Source organism: Haliaeetus albicilla, chromosome 2 (genome assembly GCF_947461875.1).
Source record: "Haliaeetus albicilla chromosome 2, bHalAlb1.1, whole genome shotgun sequence".
Classification (NCBI taxonomy): Eukaryota; Metazoa; Chordata; class Aves; order Accipitriformes; family Accipitridae; genus Haliaeetus; species Haliaeetus albicilla.
This window is the reverse complement of record NC_091484.1, coordinates 18,012,962-18,033,173: the sequence shown is the minus strand read 5'-3', so window position 1 is coordinate 18,033,173 and position 20,212 is coordinate 18,012,962. Positions and strand designations below refer to the sequence as shown.

The window sequence follows — 20,212 nt, the reverse complement described above, 5'->3', positions numbered from 1 at the left end:
ATTCACTCCAAAGTCCATCCTTTCTTTCCAGCTCTCCAGGGAAATCTCATCAGAAACAATTATTTAGCAGAGGTTTCTAGCAATGCTGAAACCAAGCAGTTCAGAAAATGTAACCTGTAAAAGGTTACCTGTGAAATGTAAAAGAATACCACAGGCTTGGCCACTGAGACAGCTATGGGTACTGCAGCAAGGACCAAGCAAAGGTTGTGGAGCATCTTGCAGCAAGGACACAGTGGGTGTGTGATATACCACACAGTATATCTGTGCTGCTGTGCAGGGGAGGATGCCAGATTACTGTTACTATGTACACTTTGTAGATTCACGTTTGTCCTGCAAGACAGCTAAAGACTTCACAAGTGTCAAGAACAAAGCACTGCTAAAATTCAATCGTTTCTGGAACAGAAGGTAGAAAGAGAAGACAGCAGCAGGAAAACATTTGCACCGATGAGGAAGCCCAGCAGCATCCCCAGCCATTCTACTGTAGGCAGCACACACATGAAGGGCATTGCTGCAGGCATCGGGCATGGTCCTGTGGAGTTCACCATGGGGCTGGCTCTGCCCATGACACAGGCTGCCTGGGCACCTGCCTGCAGGCAGAGCCAGCGTCACTTCTGCAGGCTGGGCAAGACTGACCCTCTGTGGTACCAGGATGCACTCCAGCCCCAGTGACTGGGAAGACTGGCTGCCCGCTCCCTGCTCAAACTAGGAAAAATAATCCATGAAAACATGAGCCATGCCCCATGCAGGGATGTCTGGGTAAACATCTGGAGCAGTTGCACTCGAAATGGAAACCTGATAACTGATATTGAATAAGGGCAGACAGGGGGGCAGAGGGAAGCAGAGCGAAAGGGAAGGGAAAAGAAGGTGAGATTAGAGGAGAGAGAGAAAGGATGAAAACCAATTACTAGTGGAAGGGCTTCCACAGGGAGGGGAATCAGAAAATGGTGAAAGCCCCTGGCAGAAAAATGTCACCTCCCAGCTCCTGCCTTCTTTACCAGGTGCCAAAGAAAGCAAAGCTCCCTAGGCACAGTGCCCCAGGCCTTGCCCTGGCAGCACCCAGGAAAGCAGCAGACCTCATGCCTGCCGCCCTGCCCCTGGCTCTGGCAAAAGTGTGGCTGCCCCCCAAAAATCCCTGAGGAGTGCCAGCAGGGCTGTGCCTGGCGGGGAGGCACCCCAGGGGCTGTGTGCAGGTATGGCCTGCCGCCGGGCCCCTGCGGGAACACCGAGCCACCTGAGGGCAGAAGTGGGTGCAGGCTCTTCGCGCTGCGAGGGCAGCTGCCAGGATGGCACACGTGCATTGCAAGCCATGCCACACACATGGCAGTAAGGGCATCCTCCTCCACAGATGGAAGACAGATCCTTCCTTGCCAGGGACTCTGCCATGGCATCTGCACCCTGCCACAGCCAGGCAGCCCTCTGTACCTGCGCTGGAGGAGCCAGGTCTTCAGGAGACCTGTCCCACGCCAGCTCCCTACAGCATCGCTTGCACAAGCCTCTCCAATATCCCTTTACCCTGTGCTCCCAAGCACCGTCTGCTCTCCAGGTGCCTTCCTCCACACTTGCCTCCAATGCAGGTTTTATTTCTTCCTAGTCCATGGAAATTGCAACAGAGGCAGTCGGTGACTGCCAGGAGCTCCAGGTTGCACCTATGTCTTTCACAGTTGGGTTTGACCCATGAAAGCAACATTATCACTAACTCAGCGGCTGCACTGGGTCTGCTGGGAAGCCCGGGGTGGTCTCTGGCATTCCCTCAACACCAGTCTTCCCATTCAGTAGCGATGCTTGGGGGCAATTCAACCAGAAGACTGCTTACTTTCCTGAGGGTACAGCAGCTTCTCTTCTGCTCCTGCAGTGCAGTCTCATCGCTAAACCCTTTCTGCAGACAAGGCAAGGATGGACAGGTTGTGAGCATATGTACAAATCTCTTCAGCGAAGCCTTCTTGTCCCCCTTCTCTGGCTGCAAATCAGAGTCCTTTGGAGGAAACCTTCCCTGGACAAAGATGATGAGTTTCTTCAGGCTCCTTCTCTGAGCTAAGGCTTGACATAGATGTTGTAGATCATAAAGCCTTAAGACAAGTCTTCTGAAGCCTGGAACAATGTGTTCATCCATGGCAGCACCTCTTAACCAGTAAAGAAAACCCAAAAGCTCCACATTTATTTCCAAACCAGCTTCCTTCTCAAATTTTGTTGGGATGAGCACAGCCCACTCCAAGGGAACAGTCAACTACTGTGGTGTGATCTGAACTCTGCTCCAGAGGGCTCAAAGCCAGCTCCGGCCACAGCTCTGGTTCCACAGCTCATGGCAGCCCTTGTGTCTCCAGAGCTTGAGGACTCTTGGGGATGTTCGGAACAAATATCTGGATACTTGGGTATGTCCTCCAGGAAAGAAGAGAACTTCTGGAGCTTTGGAAGTCAGTAGGCTGGCAGGACAGAGTGAGTGCCAAGGCAGGAGCTGAGTCTAAGAAGTGATGATGCTGGGAAGGATCTGTCCACAGAGCAACCTTAACTTCCCAGGGGATAATTTACTTTCACACTTCCTTCCGCCCCCCCCAAATGCATCTGCTCTGGGAACAGGAGCATTTGGGAAGGCCATTCTCACTGTGGCCTACACATCACAAGAGAAAGCAAGCTGATGGAAAGGAAAGAAACAACAGCATGGAGCAGAGACAGCCTTCTGCCCCTGCCAACAAGGCCCAAAACTTGGACAGAGCCCAGGGCAGGCAGGAGGCTTCTCCCTTTGCTGTCTTTCTTTGCTCCTGAGGGAGACCCAGCTCACCTGAGAGGAAAGCACGAGCCTCACGACAAGGAGTGGAGCATGAATCTGAGACATTGAGATACTGGGTTGCTTTGTCACCCAAAGCTGAAGAGACTCCCAGCACCTCCCAGCCCGGCATTCCGGTCCTCCACGAGTGAGGACTGAGGGATGGAGGGGAGGGTGGAGACGCATCTAGCTGGGGATGACAGATAATCCAGCCTCAGCACTGAGTGACTTTCTGGCTGAGTGTGATGAGAGCTCCAAGCTCCACAGATGTGCTGTCCTCATGTCATCACCCTCTTGGGGCCACAAATTCCTCATGGCAACCAAACGCCAGGAGAGGACAAATTCTTACATATCAGCTGCTGAGTCTCAGCCACTAATGCCTGGGGAGAAATCACCAGTGAGGCCACCTCAGCATCTGCACCCCAGCACACCCCTGGCACCCCAAGGGTCTCTGGAGGGTGGAGGGGAAGACTCTCTGAATCAAGAGATGTGTGTGCACCTCACTTCTGCCGTTTCTGTCCACCGGCTCTGAAATACTGGCATGTAGGGGGTCCCACCGTGGACCAGAAGATGCTGCTGCAGAGCCCAAGCTTCACTGAAGATGCCTGTACCCTTGCTGAAGCCCAAGGCTGTGCCCAAGCCCTCACTCACACCCAGACTGCCTCCTGGGGATGCGTGCTCCAGCCAGCCCAGGTTCAGGCTCCAGCTGTGCTGGTAGAGCACAGCCCACCAACGCTGGCAGCTTCTGTGCTAAAGGAGCAAGAGCGGGACCAGCGTCACCCCTGCCCCTGCCTTGTCTGCTCCCCTGCCCGATGCTGCTGCTGCTCCTGCTCTGCTGTCTTCCCTGCAGGTCCTCAGGCAGGATGTGCACCCCAGCACCACTGGGCAGCACAGTGGAGCATGGCTGGGTCCAACCACACCAGAATCAAGTCTCAAAGACCAGTTTTCTTCTGCTCAGTGGTATGTTCTCTTGGCTGTCCTGGGAAACAACCACCATCACGCGAGATAAAACCTGCATGCAAGCAGTGCTGAGAGCCCACATTCCTCACCTGTGGGTACTGCACAAGGACATCAAAAGCAGCATGACCCTGCTTTGCACAGGCATAGTTCAACATTTCTGATGCTTCCAGATATGCCCTATTTCAGGGTGTCTGGGCCTGGCGAACTGTAACCATAGCCAAAGTGAAAGGAAAGCACGAGGGATTGCTAAAGACAGCTTCTAGCTGCCTGTCTGCTTGCACCTGGAGCGGACACCTGCAGAGTGCCTGTGCCATAGAGTCAGCACTGCCTCAGGACCCCCAGCACTGGTCTCCAGCATGGCCCCCTCACCCAGAGCACAGCCAGCCCTGCGGGTGCACAGCAGGGCTCCACTGGAAGGTCTCTCCCAGGACCCTGTCTCACAGCCCAGAAGAAACAGTCAGGGGAGCAGATTTCACCAACAGCCCTGTCCTGGCAAGGGATCCTGCCCATCACTGGAGAGGGGAGCCACCCTGGGGGGGCCAGCAAACAGCTCAAGCTCTGCTCAGAGGGCAGAAGCCATCTTGGCAGGCTGGAGGGCCCCATGGTGGGGGCAAACTGTGAGAGCGAGGGGTGGGGAGAGAAGGAGGATGGTAACAACCTCAGGAGAGGAGACAAGGCTTTTCTGCGTGAAAGACTCCATGCTTAGGGAAGCTCCGTGCTCAGATGTAAAATCGTCTGGGGTGTCTTCTTCCATCGTCTGTGCCAGCATGGAAACCCCAGCACCCATGGGGAAAGAGAGAGAGAGACAGACAGAAAGACAGAGAGAGAGAGAGCACATGAGAAGGAATGAAGGAACAAATGGTGGGTAGGTGGGTGGATGAGTAGATGGACGGATGAACAGAGGTCACAGCTATGCCAGCTCTAGATGCTCCATTTACACCTCTGCACTTTATATATTTGCTTGTAAAAGTGATGTGGGGTAAGTCCCTCCTTCCTCTTCCCAGCTCAGTGCTTTGATGAGGGGCTGTGAGCTCACCTCTGCCCGGGTCACCCTGCAGCCCCAGGTCTCTGGTCAGTGCTGGGGACCAACAGGCGCACGTGCACATCGCGAATCCCCCACAGAGAGCCCTTGGCCCAGCTGCCCCGCAGCACCCCATGCCCTCCTCGCAGCCCAGCCCCATATCCCCTCACTTGCTCTGCAAGACTGTCCTGGGAGTGAGCCAGGGCAAAATGGGCCCTGTGTGTGGCATCCACCCTGCCTGGAGCCATGCCTACTGGAGCAGGCACAGGACTGGCTCCAGAGCCCCCATGGGGGAGAGAACACTGCGGAAGGGAGAGCAGGCAGGGAGGGTCCCTGGCAGGGAGAGGGCTTCCAGGCTGGCAACCAGGACCACAGCGCCACAAAGCACCCAGCTGTGCCACATCTGCGCCCCTCATGCAGCACCAGGTGCTCTGCATGCCCTGGCACCCCCAATTCCAACTCTCCAGGAGCCTTCCTTTCACACTTGTGGTCCCACTGCAGAGCCAGCAGACAAAATGCCAGGAGAGGAGGACATGCGTGCAGGATGCCAGTGTGGCACCGCTCACCCCTCTTCCTACTCCCACCACCCAGGTCCCAGCTGCTGAGAGCACCGTGGGGCACCTTTCCACAGGTGCCTGGTCCTGCTCTGCTGAGGACACCCCTTGGGCAAGAGCTGCACTGGGCACTGCCATGCAGCAGCCCTGCTGGTACGAGGCGTGAGGAAAGCCCCATCTCATGGACCAACAAAGCCACAGCCCAACTCTCAGGTACCCCCAAAACACAGCCCTCCAGAGAAGGATGAGAAGTTCAACCCCATGCAGTGCCTGGGCACAAGGGGAGATCACTACCAACAGTGTGAAAATGGTTAGCTCGTTACAAAACTTAGAGACAATGGCCTGGCCAAAGGTCCCCTTCCTCCATCCCGTGTCCCCACCACATAACTTCCACCATGCTCCCCCAGGGTAGTGCAGGAGGCAGAGACCCAGAGCCCAACAGGTGAGGAACACTTCCCCATGAACAACCTGATCCCCTCCATAAGAGAAGCAGCAGAACAAACCTCGCTGGCCTTTTCTGGGGTTCCCTTTGGTGTTTCATCCTCATGCTTGGGTGAGGAAGAGGCTGGTGAGGAAGGCAGCCTCCTGTCCCGGTCCCTGTGAACCAGCTTGCTGTTGGGCTCCTTCAGGGTCCGTTTCAGCTCATTGATGCTGGCCTGATGCTTCAGCAAAACATCTTCTGGCTTGTCTAAAAACTTGGGGAAGGAGAGAGGAAGATTAACTATGATTAAAGCACCAGCCAAGGCAAAAGAGATGATCAGGGACACTGGGAGGATTTGCTTCACACTGGGCTTGACTTTAGGGTCTCAAGAGCCAAATGAACAGCGTGTCAGAGCACCCTGGTCTGCAGTTCTCACTAAGACCATTGCAGGGAGCAGCAAAAAGGCAGCATGTGGCCAAACGCACGTGGCAGGCTTTCCTCCATGAAGGGCAAAGCATGCCCCTTTGGCACCTCCAACACAGCCTGTTGAGGACAAGCTAAACCACCTGGAGGGAGAGAGTGGGCTCTCCCTTGGGATCAGAAAGGGATAGGGCTTTATTGGAAATACCAGCAGCCTCCTCTGCTGCTCTCTCCTGCCAGGCACAAAGGGAGCCTGGGCCTCTGTCCTAGCAGGGCAGGAAACCGGTGTTTCCAATGGAGCTCCTTCAAAGTGGGCTTCTGCCAAAGGGCAGGAGGTCAAGGGCTGGTCAGAGATGTCAGCATGGATCCCAGCCTGGATCACCATGGACCAGCCTGGGCCCAACGGCAGCCTGGGGTGGGGTCTGGCCTGCTGTGGAGAGAGGACAGCTCAGAGCGCTCAAGTGCAAGGTGGGGTTTAGCCGTTAGAGCATCGTTTTGTGACGGTACAGGTACCAGGGTGGCTCCCCTCGTCCTGCCACAGAGGTGGGCAAACTGGCTCAGAGCAAGAGCAAGAACCCTGGCTTCTGCTTCAAACTCAAGCTCAAACCTCTTTTGAGGTTCGAAAGGAGTCACCTAAAATACCTCCCAGGTATTTCTCCTCAGCGACAACCCAGAGACCCAAAAGAGTCCCACAAAAAAACCTATCAAATTTTCCAGATCCTGAAGGCTCACTGTAACTCATGAAAAAACTCCCCCCGTGGACCCGCATGTCTGAGCCGTGGAGAAGTGCTTCATGGTTTGCCCACCTCTGGGCTCGGGGTGTGCTGGGGGCCAGGTCAGCAGCACATGCACATGCAGTGGGGCAAGCAATGAGGTGGGCAGGGGAGGGACCGGGACCACCGCCCCGGCAGGGTCTGCCCTGCGTTGCTGAGTGGGACGGTGAGGGCTGTGTGGTGCCAGCACAGCAAACCCCATTGCCTGGCCGTGTTTGCCCCCATCGACAGCTCCAGCGAGGATCTACGTCCTGCTGCGAGCAGAGGGGAAACCCCCAGGGAGCAGCCGTGGATTTTAGGCTGGGATGAATTGTTCCCAATGGGGGGCCACCGCAAACACAGGAGTTTGTGCAGGGGATGGCAGAGACTCCCTCTTCTCTGTGACAGCCCCCTCTCAGGCTGGGCAGATGCAGGCAGCTGCCCTCTGGCACAGGGGGTGGGTGCCAGTGCCTGCCCTCACAGGCAGCTGTGCAAGCGCTGAAGGCAGCTCAGAGACTTATTTGCCCCCAGCAGGGTTGGACAGCAGCTGCAGTGCTGTGAGGAGCTCCAGCCCGGCTCTCTGTGGAGAGGAGCCATGCTGCGGGAGCAGGGGGGCTGCAGGAGAGCAGAGCCACCGGGCAGGGCAGGTGACGGAGGCAGTTCAAGTTAGGCAAAAGCAGAGCACGGGTCGGGGTGCCAGCGGGAGCGATGGGACCAGCCTGCACAGGTGAGCTAGGGACGCAGGGCTGGACGGAGAGTAGACACGAGGCGAGGACATGGCGGAGTCAGTAACACGAGCAGAAGCCAGGTCTTCCCAACGGGCCAAGGACTTGGCGTGGGGGCCCGGCCGTTGCACCTTGGGAGGGCTCTTGCTCACACGTATGATTAGGACTACCTTACTTAGTGGGATAGAAGATGCCATGTGCACACTAGGGCAGATCCCCAGCTGTCTGCTCATTGGGCTTCTCTAGTATCCAACCCCCCCACCCCGGTGCATCTTGTATTCCAGTAAATAGGGTGACACACAGTGTTGCTTTGGAAAGGATGAACAATATGATGCACCAATGAGGACTAAGATACTCCAGAGAGAGAATACCTCCTGCTTGTGCCTGGGGGTTGTTTCGTGCTCCGGCTGGCAGCAAAGAGAGGGTTAAAAGTAACCAGCAGGGTCAGTCGAGGGAACTTGTCACAAACATCACAGTTAAATTGGTGGGCTGGTAGAGTGCAGAAGGACCAGACCCCCCTTCCCCTTACAGAGTGGGGCTGAAATGGGCTGGGGTGTCCCTGGGCCAGCCCAGGGGGCGGGACAGGGAGTGGGTGGGCTGTGCCTGGGCAGTGGCAGACATGAGTGGGCACTGGTGTGCCTGGCCTGTCCCCATCCCCATCCCTGTCCCGGAGCAGAGCTGTTCCCAGGTCCAGCCCTGCCTGGGGACAAGCCTTGAGACCGCCTGGTGGGCGCTGGGGAATCAGAGTTGAGCCAAGCCCCTGTGACAGCCCCATTTCCACCAGTGAGGCCAAGAGCCATGTCCCAAGGGTCCCACCAGCCTGGGGCACAGCTGGCGGAGAAAGGGCTGCAGGGGATCATGCCCCGAGGCGACCCTTCCTGCCTGCAGCCCAGCCCTGCTGCCTGTGCCCAGTCCCCTGCCTGCCCTCTCCAGGTGTGAGCCAGCCTACCCCTCCACCTCCACCCTCCTCTGCCTGCTTCGTCTGTACCTTCAGCTCCTTTATTTTCGTTGGGGTGGTCACCTCCTCATCCTCCGTCTCGGACCGTCTCCTGCTGCCAAACTCACCGTCCTCATCTCGTTTCTCGCCCTCCGCCCCGGCGTCGTGGTTTTCGCTGACGGAGGCTGGGCGCGAGAACTCTGCCCATGGGGGAGAGCCCGGGTCACCCCAGCCCTGCCACCCCCAGCCCCAGTCCCCCAGCCCCTGCCCCATACCCTGCCAGCTCAGACCTGGAGGCTGAGGAGCCGCTTCCTGGTGGCCCCAGGGGTCCCAGAGCACAGGGAGATGGGGGAGCCCTGTCCCCACGCTGCCCAACCCCAGCCCTGCCATGTCCCCCTGCTCATGCGCAGTCTGAGCTATCACTTGGGGTGGGGACAGACCCCTCTGCCATGGGGATGCAGTTGGGGACAGCCTCCAGAAGGAAGCCCGATGGCTGGTGTAGCCCTGCCAAGTGGGTTCGCAGAGACGAGCCAAACAGCATTTCCCTTGCTCCCGCCAGCGGACCAATCTCCCTCCCCCTCCCCAATTTGGGGCATACCTCCATCAAGGCTGCGAGACATGGTGTACCGTTTGCTTGAGGAGCGCTCGAAGAAGGGAGCCGGGCGGTCGATGAGGGCGCTGGCCTGCCGTGTCTGCGCCTGCGTCCGCCCACTGTAGCGAAACTTGGAGCCCATCACCAGGAAGCCCTTGGGGGGTGGCTCCGGGGACACTAGCCTAGGGGCGATACAGGTAGAGTGCTGTCAGCAAGCCCCAGCTGTGCCCCCCCGGTGTTGTCCCCCATGTGTACCCACTGCGGCAGAGGCAGCAGCATGTCTGCCTCCAAGAAGGGAGGCCTGGAGAAGGTCTGGAGAAGGTCTCCTCACCTGAAGAAGGTGTGATGCTCTATGCAGACCTTCCAAAGACGCTTGGCAGAGCGATGGTTGGGCAGCTTGAAGCCAATGGTGCTCTCAAACTGTTCGTACTTGGGGGAGACAGAGACACGCCGTTACAGGCAGATCCTGCCCTAGAGGACATGATGGGATGGGACCTGCCTTGCCAAGGTTCCCCTGGCAGGAGCCATGACAATGCAAAAAAAAGTCTTCTTCAATGCAGTGCTGGAAAGGTCCATGCCCAGTCCCACTGGGTGGTGGGATCATGCCCCCACACTTTTGGCCTAAGCACTTTCCTCAACTGTAAATGGGTTTTCAGTGCAAGACAAATTCCCTAAGGAAACAAAAACCTTTTACACCTCATTTTGGCAAGAGGGCATCACTCTCCATTTTAGATGCACTGTCCTTGCCCTCCTGCCTGCTGGAAAATGTGGGTGGAAATGCATTCTCCCATCAGTGCACATAAAAGTGAAAAGAGTGAAAATAAAGTCGGAAAACAAACAAAAAACCCTCCTGATGTTTTTTTGGTGAAGCATGGAAGACACATCAAAAATGGCCCTCAACCCCCCTTTCTGGGCAACCTCCCTGTGCCAGTGGGGTCATGGCATCTGGCTAGTGGGGGAAGGAGCCTGGCGTGCCCTCAGCCTGCTGAAGTCACTCTGCCAGTGAGAAAATGAGAGCACAAACAAGAAAGCACTTGCTGAAAGCCTCCATATGTCACAGGAGATGCGCTCTCTTGGCCAGTGTGGTCATTAACTTGGGACCCTTGGGGCAGAGGCTGGAGCTAGGTGACGACTTCCCTGCCAGGCAGCCCCAGTCCAGCAGAGCAGGCACCCTGCCGTGCCCTGAGGCCGCACTGGCACATGGCACCCACCTCACCCGGGCGGATCTTGATGTAGAAGTTGCTCCTCTTGTAGGAAATTTTGAGGATCTTGGGCCAAGCGAAGCGGTTGATCCTCAGCCGGTCCCTGTAGATGAGGAGGCCGTTGGCGCAGACACCCAGCATGATGTCAATGCCCTCCGAGTCCTGGAGGAGGCAAGAGGGACAGGAGGAGACTGCTCAGCTGCCCAGAAAGAACCAGTCCAGCCAGCAGTGCCGTGCTCCCTCCTGCTCTGTGCTCTGCTGCGGGGGACCGGCTGACAGAGAGGTCACTGAATCACAGACTGGTTGAGGTTGGATCTCTGAAGGTCCTCTGGTCCAACGCAGGGCCACCCAGAGCTGGCTGCCGAGGACCGTGTCCTTGTTGAACCTTCATTGTGGGAGGAAGGGGCTGGGCAGGGAAGGGTGTGCAGGCAGCAGGGCAGGACGGGGTGGCACTGCCCATCACTCTGGCAGCCCCATGGCCCCATACCTTGGCGTGGTGCAGGTCCACCCCATACATGGAGAGCTTCTTGGCGTTCTCCAGGAAGTGGATCTCCGCTTCCCCGGGGGTCATTCCCCTGCAAGGAGACAGAGAGGGGGACATGTGGCCGGGCATCTCATTGGGTGTGGGCCAGCTGTCTCGTGCCTTCCTCGCCACCAGCCTGTCCTCTCCTGGGGCTCACCGGTAGGTCTTGTGCAACTCCATGATGCGCTCCTCCAGCTCCCGTGTCTGGTTGGGGGCAAAGCGGAGCTCGCTGACGTAGTTGCCCATGTGTTCCTCAGCATCGTAGTCACCCAGCTCAGCCTGCACAGCGTAGGAGCCCAGCAGGGCATGCGTGACAAAGGAGCAAGGCAGGCGCCCCGTGATGATGTCCGCACGGAGCTGCAGGCACAAGTAGTATCTGCAGGAGGGGGTAGAGGGTGAGAGTGGGGTGGAGGTGTGTGCCCTCCAGAGCAGGCTGGGGGTCCCCGGGAAGTGGTAGCGTGCACCCCACCTTGCACTGCAATCTGTGGGGGCCGCCACCTCCCACAGCCACCTTCCTGGCCCCACTCTGCATGATTTAGACATGCCACATGCAGCGGGAGGGCAGTGAGCCCCCAGACATCCTCCAGCTGCCCACATCCTGCCTGAGCCCCATCCCTCCACACGCTCCCAGCCAATCCCCTGGGAGCAGCCCTGGCAGCTGTGCCCATGGAGAGGTGGTCCTCACCTTGTGATGTCCTCCATGAGCTGGGCAGGGTCTGGAGGGTAAAACTTCACAGTGAAGGCAAAGTTCCAGGGCCCACCTAGGGAGGGGAGAGAGCAGTAAGGGCAGCATCCACGCTGGCTGCGTGCAGGCATGCAGGAGCATCCAGGCATCCACTCAGGGTCCCACTACTCTCCCCAAGCCCAGCACAGGGCAGGGACAAGGGAGCTCCAGAAGCTGTTGCGAGAACAGCCATCAGGACACCAGCATGATTTGGTTAATTCTCCCCGAGCCCCTGGGGAGAGAAAAGCATCACAACTTCAGAGGCCATCAGCTCAGCATGACTACCAACGTCACAGCAAAAGCCTCAAATGTCCCAGAAGGTGACAACTTGGGCGACAGCCCTTCTGCTGCCCCAGCAAGGCAACATGATGGGCAAAGGCACCCCAGGACCTGTCCCAGCAAGGCCCCCCCTCTTTTTCCCATCCCTGTCCTCCCTGCTCAGGTCAGGTGGGGATGGTGCTCAGAGAGGGACCAGGTCTCAGCCAGCTCTCTGGTGGCACAGACGGGGTCCTTTGCCCCCCACGCCTGTTATGATAGGAGGAGCAATGGGTAACAGGCAGCTGAACAAGCAACAGCATCACTGTCCCCAGGCCAGCTGCCAAAGGCCCCTCCAGAGCAGGTGGTGAGGGGACCCACTGGAGGACAGCCACAGCCGAGCCATCCAGCAGCCCCGCAGGATGCCCCAGGGCTGGGAAGGATGGACCTTCCCTGGGCACTTACTGCGGATCTGCTTCTTGATCTCCTTGGAGGGGTCCAGCCAGTTCTGCAACAAGGAGACAGCAGGTCAGGGGGGCCCCCCACCATGGAGGGAACGGCCACAGTGGGACCCCCTGCGCTCACCTTCTGGCTGTCTGAGTCACAGAAGGTAAGGCCGAAGTAGTCCTTCTCCAGGAGGTTGAGATGCTCGCACACCATGTCAAAGAGGACCTGGCCTCGGGCGTGCTTCTGTCGGAGACATGGAGAGACTGATGGTGAGTCGGCTTCCTTGTGCTCCTGGAGATCTGGCAGGTGCAGGCAGCACCTGCTGGGTGCAGGTAGGGAGCACTGGGGAGGGTCAAGGGCAGCCCTGGCCCTCCAAGTGACCACCAAAAGGTGCTGGGCTGCCTTTGAGAGCAGCCCCCTCACCCAGCAGCACCACTCTGGGGACACACAGGCAGTCCCTGAGCTGCAGGTACGAGGCATGATCAAGCCCAGCCAGTGCAGTGCAGGCAGCAGGTCCCATGGGCCAGGGAGGACCTGGTGCCCACCCAGCTCATCCCCCATCATACCAGAAGAGTGATGCCAAACCAGAGAGGGGTCCAGCCAGCCCAGGCACCTCCACTCCAGACCAGCCAAACTGGGACAAATACACCGCAGAGCTTGTGACAGCCTGCGCTGCCCATGGGACAAGCTCCTTCCCAACACCCTCCCTGCTGGTGCTGGTGGCGGCTGGGTCCCGAAGCATGGCATGACAAATAAGAGCCATGAAGAGCCCAAGCCATGCACAGGGATGGAGGGCACCCTCGTTATCTGGTCCTTTGAGTTCCCCTGAATTTCCCTTCATTACTGGTGGCAGCGAGGCCCAGGCTTGCTCATGGAGATGGAATAACAACCTCTCCCATGTGTGTTTCTCCCCTATTTACAGCCTTCCAGCCTGGCAGCTTCTGCCTCTCCTCTCCAAGGCATCCATTTACCGGAGCACCTTCACAACACGCCACAAGGACGGCAGCCCAGGGCACCAAGCAGCACAGCCCCAGTGGCTCGCTGCCCCGAACTGCAACCCTGAGCTCCTCCTGCCCTGAAAAGCTTTTCCAGCAGTTGCAGTCACCCTTCCTGGGTCTCCTCCCTCCTGCTGACCTGGGTTTGGAAGGCAGAGGCTCACCCATGGCATGTGCCGGAGTATTACACCGAATGGTTTGACTCCCCTTTTTGATTTTTACTGAATTAGGCCTTAATTAAGCACGTGGGCAAGGCACAACTATTCCCACGGGGCCTGTGAGAAAGAAAGAAGAAATGCAGCACCAGCCTTTCTACACTAAACCCTCTCCCCTATGCCCCAGGTGGCTTTTTTACAGAGCAGCAGCTCTCTAAAAGTTGACCCCATCCTTTACACCGCAACAGCAGAGAGCTCATCCTTATCCTTACCCATGCCCAGCAAGGAGCATTGCTCTGCTCATGAAGTTGCCAGTGAGCCTGCAACCCAGGTTTCTGCTTCCATGCTGGTTTTGCTTGGCCAATGCTATGGGGAGCGCCAGGGGAAGGACGACCCCACCAGGGCTCACGCAAGTTGCTCCTGTGCCTCGTGAACCCCCTGTAGTCTCTGGGGTGCTCCACTCCTTTTCTTCTGTGGGAGGGCTTCCATCTTCATGACAACCCATCTTTCCACAGCTTTGTGACAAATTTTACCACTAAAGCGGTAACAGCAGGCAGGGCTGTTGGAGTGTGCAGATCTAAGGCCCTGATGCCTGTGCCATGGGCCAGACCCTGCCACCACTGGCTGCCTCACTCGTCCCAGGCAGCCACAGTGAGCAGGCTGCCATGCTCCTTATGTTCATCAGTCCTGCGCAGCCAAGAACCAAGGGAGGCAGAACCTGCATACAGATTCAGGTCCGCTCTGTGCAGGCAGCTCCACACTGCTGCCAACAAAAACCCATCTGCCCACTCGCCAGCAGCAAGTGCAAAGGTCTCCCTGGCAAAGGCTCCAGGATTTCTGCTCCTGAACAACCTCAGCTTTTGCATTTTTAAGCAAAGTTGCCAGTCCTTAAAAATGTCCTTTCCACCAGGACGATGCCGCAGGTCAGAGCAGCACTGCCTTCCCCAACCTGCAGGCAGGAGACAGCAGCAAGTGCTGGGGACAGAAACAGGCACTCCCAGCAAATACTTCTCCTCCCAGCTGCCTTTGCCCCTGCAGCAGGGCCACAGGACCCTTCCACAAAAACCAGCCTCAACTCCTAATTTAATCCTGGATGTCCCCCAGCCTGTCCTAGAAGGGAGAGGTCCCCGTGCTGACAGCAGCTGAAGCAGCCCTGCAGCATCTCCCAATGCGAAGACAGCCACTGGCAGGTGGCAGTCCCTTCTGTCCCTCCCTGCAGTGACAGCCACTACCAGGGAAATGCACTCCGTGGCGCACACCCACGTGCAATCGTGCACGCCCACACCACACACTTGGGATGCTGCACAAATAGTGGGTGGCCCACACACTCAGAGCAGGGTGCTGGACCGCCTGCCTGGGCACACCGCTCTGTCTGCACACACAAGGATGCAGCCACAAGGATGTGCACGTGCATCACCCTTACGTACACATGCACACACACACACACACACACACGTGCACAATGCTTCCAGGCTCTAACACACCTCCCCGTGCGGTCCCTGGCCTGCCAGCTTTATGGGAACGGACAGCAAGGGATCAGAAGTTGAACACAGAGAGGATGGACGCAAACCCGCCTGGGGCAGCCATGAGGGTCCATGCCTGTTAGCCTCTTCGCACCAACACATGCACACACGTCTTTCGCCTTAGCAGGTGGGACAGCCAACACACTGTGCTCTTGAGGTGTTGGCAGACAGGCTGGCGCATGGACATGTCGTGCACATATTGTCAGGCTGAGCTCCATCCCCCATCTATTAAGCTTCTGCTTTTTAGACACTGTTTTCTATTGTGAGTAGCTACCAAATTTGGATTCACGGGGCTGAAATTCCCTGCTAGGGTCTGTCTTTCCAGATTTTCTCCTTATTTTGAAATTTCAACTCGAATAGCAATTTCTGTGGATCCTTTTCCCTATGAGAGAGGTACTACAGAGCTGTCCTTGGAAGAGCCCTGACACTGGGACTTGCTAGGCTGGGCAGGGTCCCTGGCCTGAGACATGTCCGCTCCTTGGTGCCAGCGCAGCCCCTTGAAGCTGGACTCACCTCCACCTCGCATTCGTACTCAGAGGCATCGAGCAGGGTCACTCTGCAGAGGGCACTCTTCACTTTCTTGGTGGTTTTCTGGGGTGACTTCTGGGTCTTGCTGGGGGTTGTTTTGTCAGAGAGCCCGTCTGTCTCGCTGTAGTCCTTCTCCTCCATCTCTGTGCCCTGGAGCAGGGAAACACACAGGGTTACGCGGCACCACTACCAGGATGGTCAGACAGAGGGATGGGGAAAGCCCTCCCAGCAGAAGAAGAGGGAGCAGGCAGAAGAGGGCAGCAGATGGAGAGGAGACTGATGACCTCTTGGGAGTCCATAGCCAAGCCCAGTTCCCCTACCCCACGCCGCTGGCACAACCAGGGCCCCTGGAAAATGGACGCCCATGAGCCTGGGGTCAGTTCAGCACCTGAAACCTCCCTGCCCAACTGCCTGGTGCAGCAGGCAGGGCCAGGGCAGCACTGAGCCTGCTGGGAGCAGCACAGCTCCCCAGCTGACATTTGGGTGCAGCTGCTGCTCCAGCCCTGCCAGGGGCAGCTCAGTCCTGGGACACAGGGCCACCCACTTCCTCCCCCCACCCTGGTTGGCAGCCACAGCAGTGCCATTTCCAGTACAGTCAGCACTTTGGGCTGCCATACTGCTCATTCTGCCTGTCCTGCCCGCAAGGACTTGTGCAGGCAGCTGGGAGGCAGCCAGCAGAGCCCATCCACTGTGCTGGTTGTAGGGGGCTCCCCTCCGGGATGTTCACCCGGGGCCGAGAGCACAGGGGAAGGTGTCCACCTCACCGGGCTCCCTGCAGCCCCCGCGCTGCAGCAAGGACATAGCGATGGGCAGCAGAGAGCAGTGGCATGTCCCCTTCCCCTGCTATGCCTTCCCCTCTGCTGCATCTCATGGCACCTGGCCGTCATCCACTCACCGGCTCTGTATTTCGGGCATCAGACTGTGCCCCGGGCTTCTCATTGACCTCAGCGTCCCGGCTGGCGGGGCTGGTGGCTGCGGCGGTGGGGCCCTGCGCAGCCACCTCCAGCTGCTGCTGTGGAGCCTCCTCCTGCGCATTCTTCACCTCCGAACCGGGGCCTGTCTCTGTCGTCATGGCCGCTGGTCACCCTGCTCTGCCACCACCACCCAAAAGGAGAGACAGGAGGTGTCACTGGGGTGCACAGGGATGGAGGATGCTGGCCAGGCAGCCAGCAGCCCAGGATGCCCCAACCACGTGGGCAGGTGTGGGACCTTCCCACCTCTGTCCTGCTGCCTGCACGCACAGATCTGCTGCCAGACACCCGGCTCCCTGTCTGCACCAGGAGGTGGCTTTGCAAAGGTCCAGCGGTGTGGGGAACGACACTGTTGGCAGGGACCCACTGCACTCACAGCAGTGTGGGGCTGGCCATAAGCCCCTGCTTATCCCAGCCCTGGGGCCTTTGGTACCTTCACTAGTATTTTTTATGAGTGGAAGGGTTTATTCCGGGAGGAAAAAACAGGCTGTGAGTCAGATTAAAGGCTGCACTGACACAGAAAAATGCAAACATGGACAACTCCACATATTGCATCTGGGATGGCTGTTTTTTTCCCCTCTGGACTTCCCAGCAGCAGCAGCATGCTGGGTTCCCACGGCCAGCGTGGCCGGACCCTGCGCAGCAGTCAGGACAAAACCTGCCTCCAGCTCCAGCTGCCTGTCCTGTACAAGACGCAAAAACAAACCCAGAGCCAGACAGGGGAGGGGAAGGCACCTTCCGTGCTGGGGAGCTCAGAAACATGTTTTTGAAACCTTTTTGGTTTTGAAACTTTTATGCAAATGCAACGTGGGGCTGGTGAGAGCTCCTGGGACAGCCCATACATGCACAGGTCATCGAGCACCCTTTGTGACCATCACCAATCCACCACTTGAGCTGCTCAGGCCCCACCAGCTCCCCATTGCTGCATCCAGCCGTGCAGGACCAGCTGGGTTTGCCACCACCAGAGTGCCTGAGGGCTGTGGCTGTGGCTGCATGAGCTGGGTCAGTCAACAGCATCTGCCCACACAGTCACATCACCTACCTTGCCCACAAAGCAGCCACACGAGCAGCCCCAAGTAATGCCTGCAGCACCAGAAAAACTGCACTTTTTTGGAGTGTGGAAGCCCATATGGGATATTTCTGATATCTGTTTCTGGAATGATAGCCCACGTGGCACGGGGAGGGAGCCAGCTTCTCCCTGAGCTGCCAAACCCCAGGCTTTGCCCCAGCCCTAGCAGCACTAATGCAAGGATGAGGTCCCAGCACAACTCCAGGCCATGGACCCGGCCACCCTGGGGCTGGGGGAGTTGCTTGGTGACAGGACATCCCACCACCATCACCTCCTGTAAGTCCCAACTACCTAAATGCTGTTCTAGCAGGTATGGGAGAGCAAGAACCCAGTCAGGACCATGACCTAAGGCAGGCAGGGAAAGAGCACTTTTAGAATCACAGAATGGTTTAGATTGGAACCATCTAGTCCAACGCCCCGGCCATGGGCAGTGACACTTTCCACTAGACCAGGTTGCTCAAAGCCCCATCCAACCTGACTTAGAACACTTCCAGGGATGGGGCATCCACAGCTTCTCCAGGTAACCTGGTCCAGTGTCTTGCCACTCTCATCGTAAAATATTTCTTCCTTACGTCCAGTCTAATCCTACCCTCTTTCAGTTTAAAACTGTTTCCCCTTGTCTTGTCACTACAGGCCCTGGTAAAAAGTTTCTCTATGTCTTTCTTTAAGCCCCCTTTATACAATGAAAGGCCGCAGTAAGGTCTTCGCAGAGCCTTTTCTTCTCCAGGCTGAACAACCCCAGCCCGCTCAGCCTCTCTCCATAGCAGAGGTGTTCCATCCCTCTGACCATTTCCATGGCCTCCTCTAGACCCACTCAAGCAGGTCTGTGTCTTTCTTATGCTGGGGACCCTAGAGCTGGACAGGGTACTCCAGAGGATCTCACCAGAGCGGAGTAGAGGGGCAGAATCCCCTCCCTCGACCTGCTGGCCATGCTGCCTGTGATGCCACCCAGGATACAGTTGGCTTTCTGAGCTGCGAGTGCACATTGCCGGCTCATGTCCAATCTGTCACCCACCAGTACCCCCAAGTCCTTCTCCGCAGGGCTGCTCTCAACCCATCCAGCCCCCAGTCTGTGCTGGTACTGGGGACTGCCCCAAACCAGGTGCAGGACCTTGCATGTGCACCCTTGTTGAACTTCATGAGCTTCACACGAGCCCACTTCTCCAGCCCGCCAAGTCCCTCTGGATGGCATCCCGTCCCCCTGGTGAATCAAATGCGCCCTCAGCTTGGTGTCATCCGCAAACTTGCTGACTTCCTTTTACAAAGAAAACACTTCTCACACCATAGCTCATGTCCCACCTCTGCCTTTCAGATGTCCTCAGTACAACGGGGAGATGTGAAACCTTACCCAGAAAAACTGCTAAAACTGGCTCCCAGGGGTGGGAGAGGACAGACAGGAGGCAAGGGAAGGGATGGACAGAGAAGACAGAGTCAGCCTGTGCCTCCCATAGGGCAGTGACACTGCTGCTGGCCATGCTGGCCAAGCAAGTGCTGTGTGGTCACCGCAGAAGGACTTGGTTCACACCAAAAGAGCCAGAATTTCACCCCCCTGCCCCAGGGCCAAGCTCTCCCGGCCAGAACAGGCAGGACAACCTGCCACTGGCCCCTAAGAAACATCAGCTCAGCTTCTCCTAACAGACCCCAGTGCTCAGCCAAGGGCACAAGAAGATTTCAAAGGTCACCAGTGGTTTATTTTTTTCACAGAGGAAACAGGGCTGCTGGTTTTCCACTGCAAATTCAAACAGTTGCATGCTCCCAGCTCCAATCCCTATGTGGATCATTCCCAACCACTTCCATTTGGATCTCAGCGTATGAATTTTTTAATTTATGTGAAATCTCTAAAATGACACCATCACTTTGGGCCAAAAAACATGCCGAGTTTTTCACTCAAGGTTTCTAAACTTTCTTCCAAACTACTTCCCTGCACTGGGAAGCACTGATCCCTGAGGAAGTGATGGGGGTTGTTTAAGGGTGGCAGGCTGGGAATTCATCCCACCTCTCCCAGCCAGCCCTACTTTTGCATATTAAGCTCCAGTTCAAACCTTCTGACGTTGGGCAAGGAACCTGATCCAGGGACCCTAACTTTCAGCTGAAGCAGGTGAGAGCATGACACAGGAGTGCCAGAGTAGCAGAGCCCCGGCAGAGGGGTCTGGCAAGCCCCCAGGGACCATCTCCCTGCTCCCATTGTGGCCTGGCTTCTCCTACCACCCTGCTTTGGGATCCTGGCCACGGCCCCCTTTCCCTGGTCCAAGCACGACTTGGCCCAGCCACACGCTCTCCCTCCTGCCCCACCTGCTGCAGGTGCCAACGGGCTCCCCAGCAGCACCTGTCCCCATGCCTCAGCAGGGAGACGAGGCTCAGCACAGGCTCAGAAGAAACACAAGCACCAACAGGACCCGTCCTAGCAAGGGCCCACTGACCCCATCCCTGTGGCATTGCTCCTGCCCCAGCAGCATGGAACACAGAGGAGGGAGGAATGAGCTCCTCCATGCTCCCAGGGCAGGACGACCCTCAGTCTCTTGGCTTGCAGCCATGCTGGGAAGGCTCTGGTCACCCACACAGGGCTGCAAACTCATTGCTGGGGTAAAAGGGTCCAGGAGATGCTGTGAGGGAGATGGGGCTGGCAGGGAAGGCAGCGACCCTGGGGGCACAGCACCACTGCAGCTGAGCCCCACAG

General features: G+C 57.5%; 1 protein-coding gene across 16 annotated transcripts in view; it reads right to left on the bottom strand.

Annotated features, from left to right (window-relative positions):
• EPB41L1 (erythrocyte membrane protein band 4.1 like 1) overlaps positions 1–20,212 on the bottom strand; it is a 70,824-nt gene that overhangs the window by 15,403 nt on the left and 35,209 nt on the right. For 8 of the 16 annotated variants that reach the window (XM_069807900.1, XM_069807936.1, XM_069807966.1 and 5 more), the window contains exons 2-15: positions 16,391–16,581; positions 15,481–15,645; positions 12,433–12,537; positions 12,313–12,355; positions 11,554–11,629; positions 11,026–11,244; positions 10,833–10,920; positions 10,355–10,507; positions 9,475–9,572; positions 9,150–9,325; positions 8,603–8,751; positions 7,986–8,021; positions 5,800–5,991; positions 4,380–4,478 (exon numbers count right to left, since the gene is read on the bottom strand). In XM_069807900.1, coding sequence (XP_069664001.1) covers positions 4,380–4,478; positions 5,800–5,991; positions 7,986–8,021; positions 8,603–8,751; positions 9,150–9,325; positions 9,475–9,572; positions 10,355–10,507; positions 10,833–10,920; positions 11,026–11,244; positions 11,554–11,629; positions 12,313–12,355; positions 12,433–12,537; positions 15,481–15,645; positions 16,391–16,567 — 1,776 coding nt within the window. In that variant the 5' untranslated portion in view covers positions 16,568–16,581. Of the gene's footprint in view, positions 1–4,379; positions 4,479–5,799; positions 5,992–7,985; positions 8,022–8,602; positions 8,752–9,149; positions 9,326–9,474; positions 9,573–10,354; positions 10,508–10,832; positions 10,921–11,025; positions 11,245–11,553; positions 11,630–12,312; positions 12,356–12,432; positions 12,538–15,480; positions 15,646–16,390; positions 16,587–20,212 lie in introns of all 16 variants that reach the window. The other 8 variants (XM_069807946.1, XM_069807985.1, XM_069808004.1 and 5 more) reach the window with 4 other exon arrangements.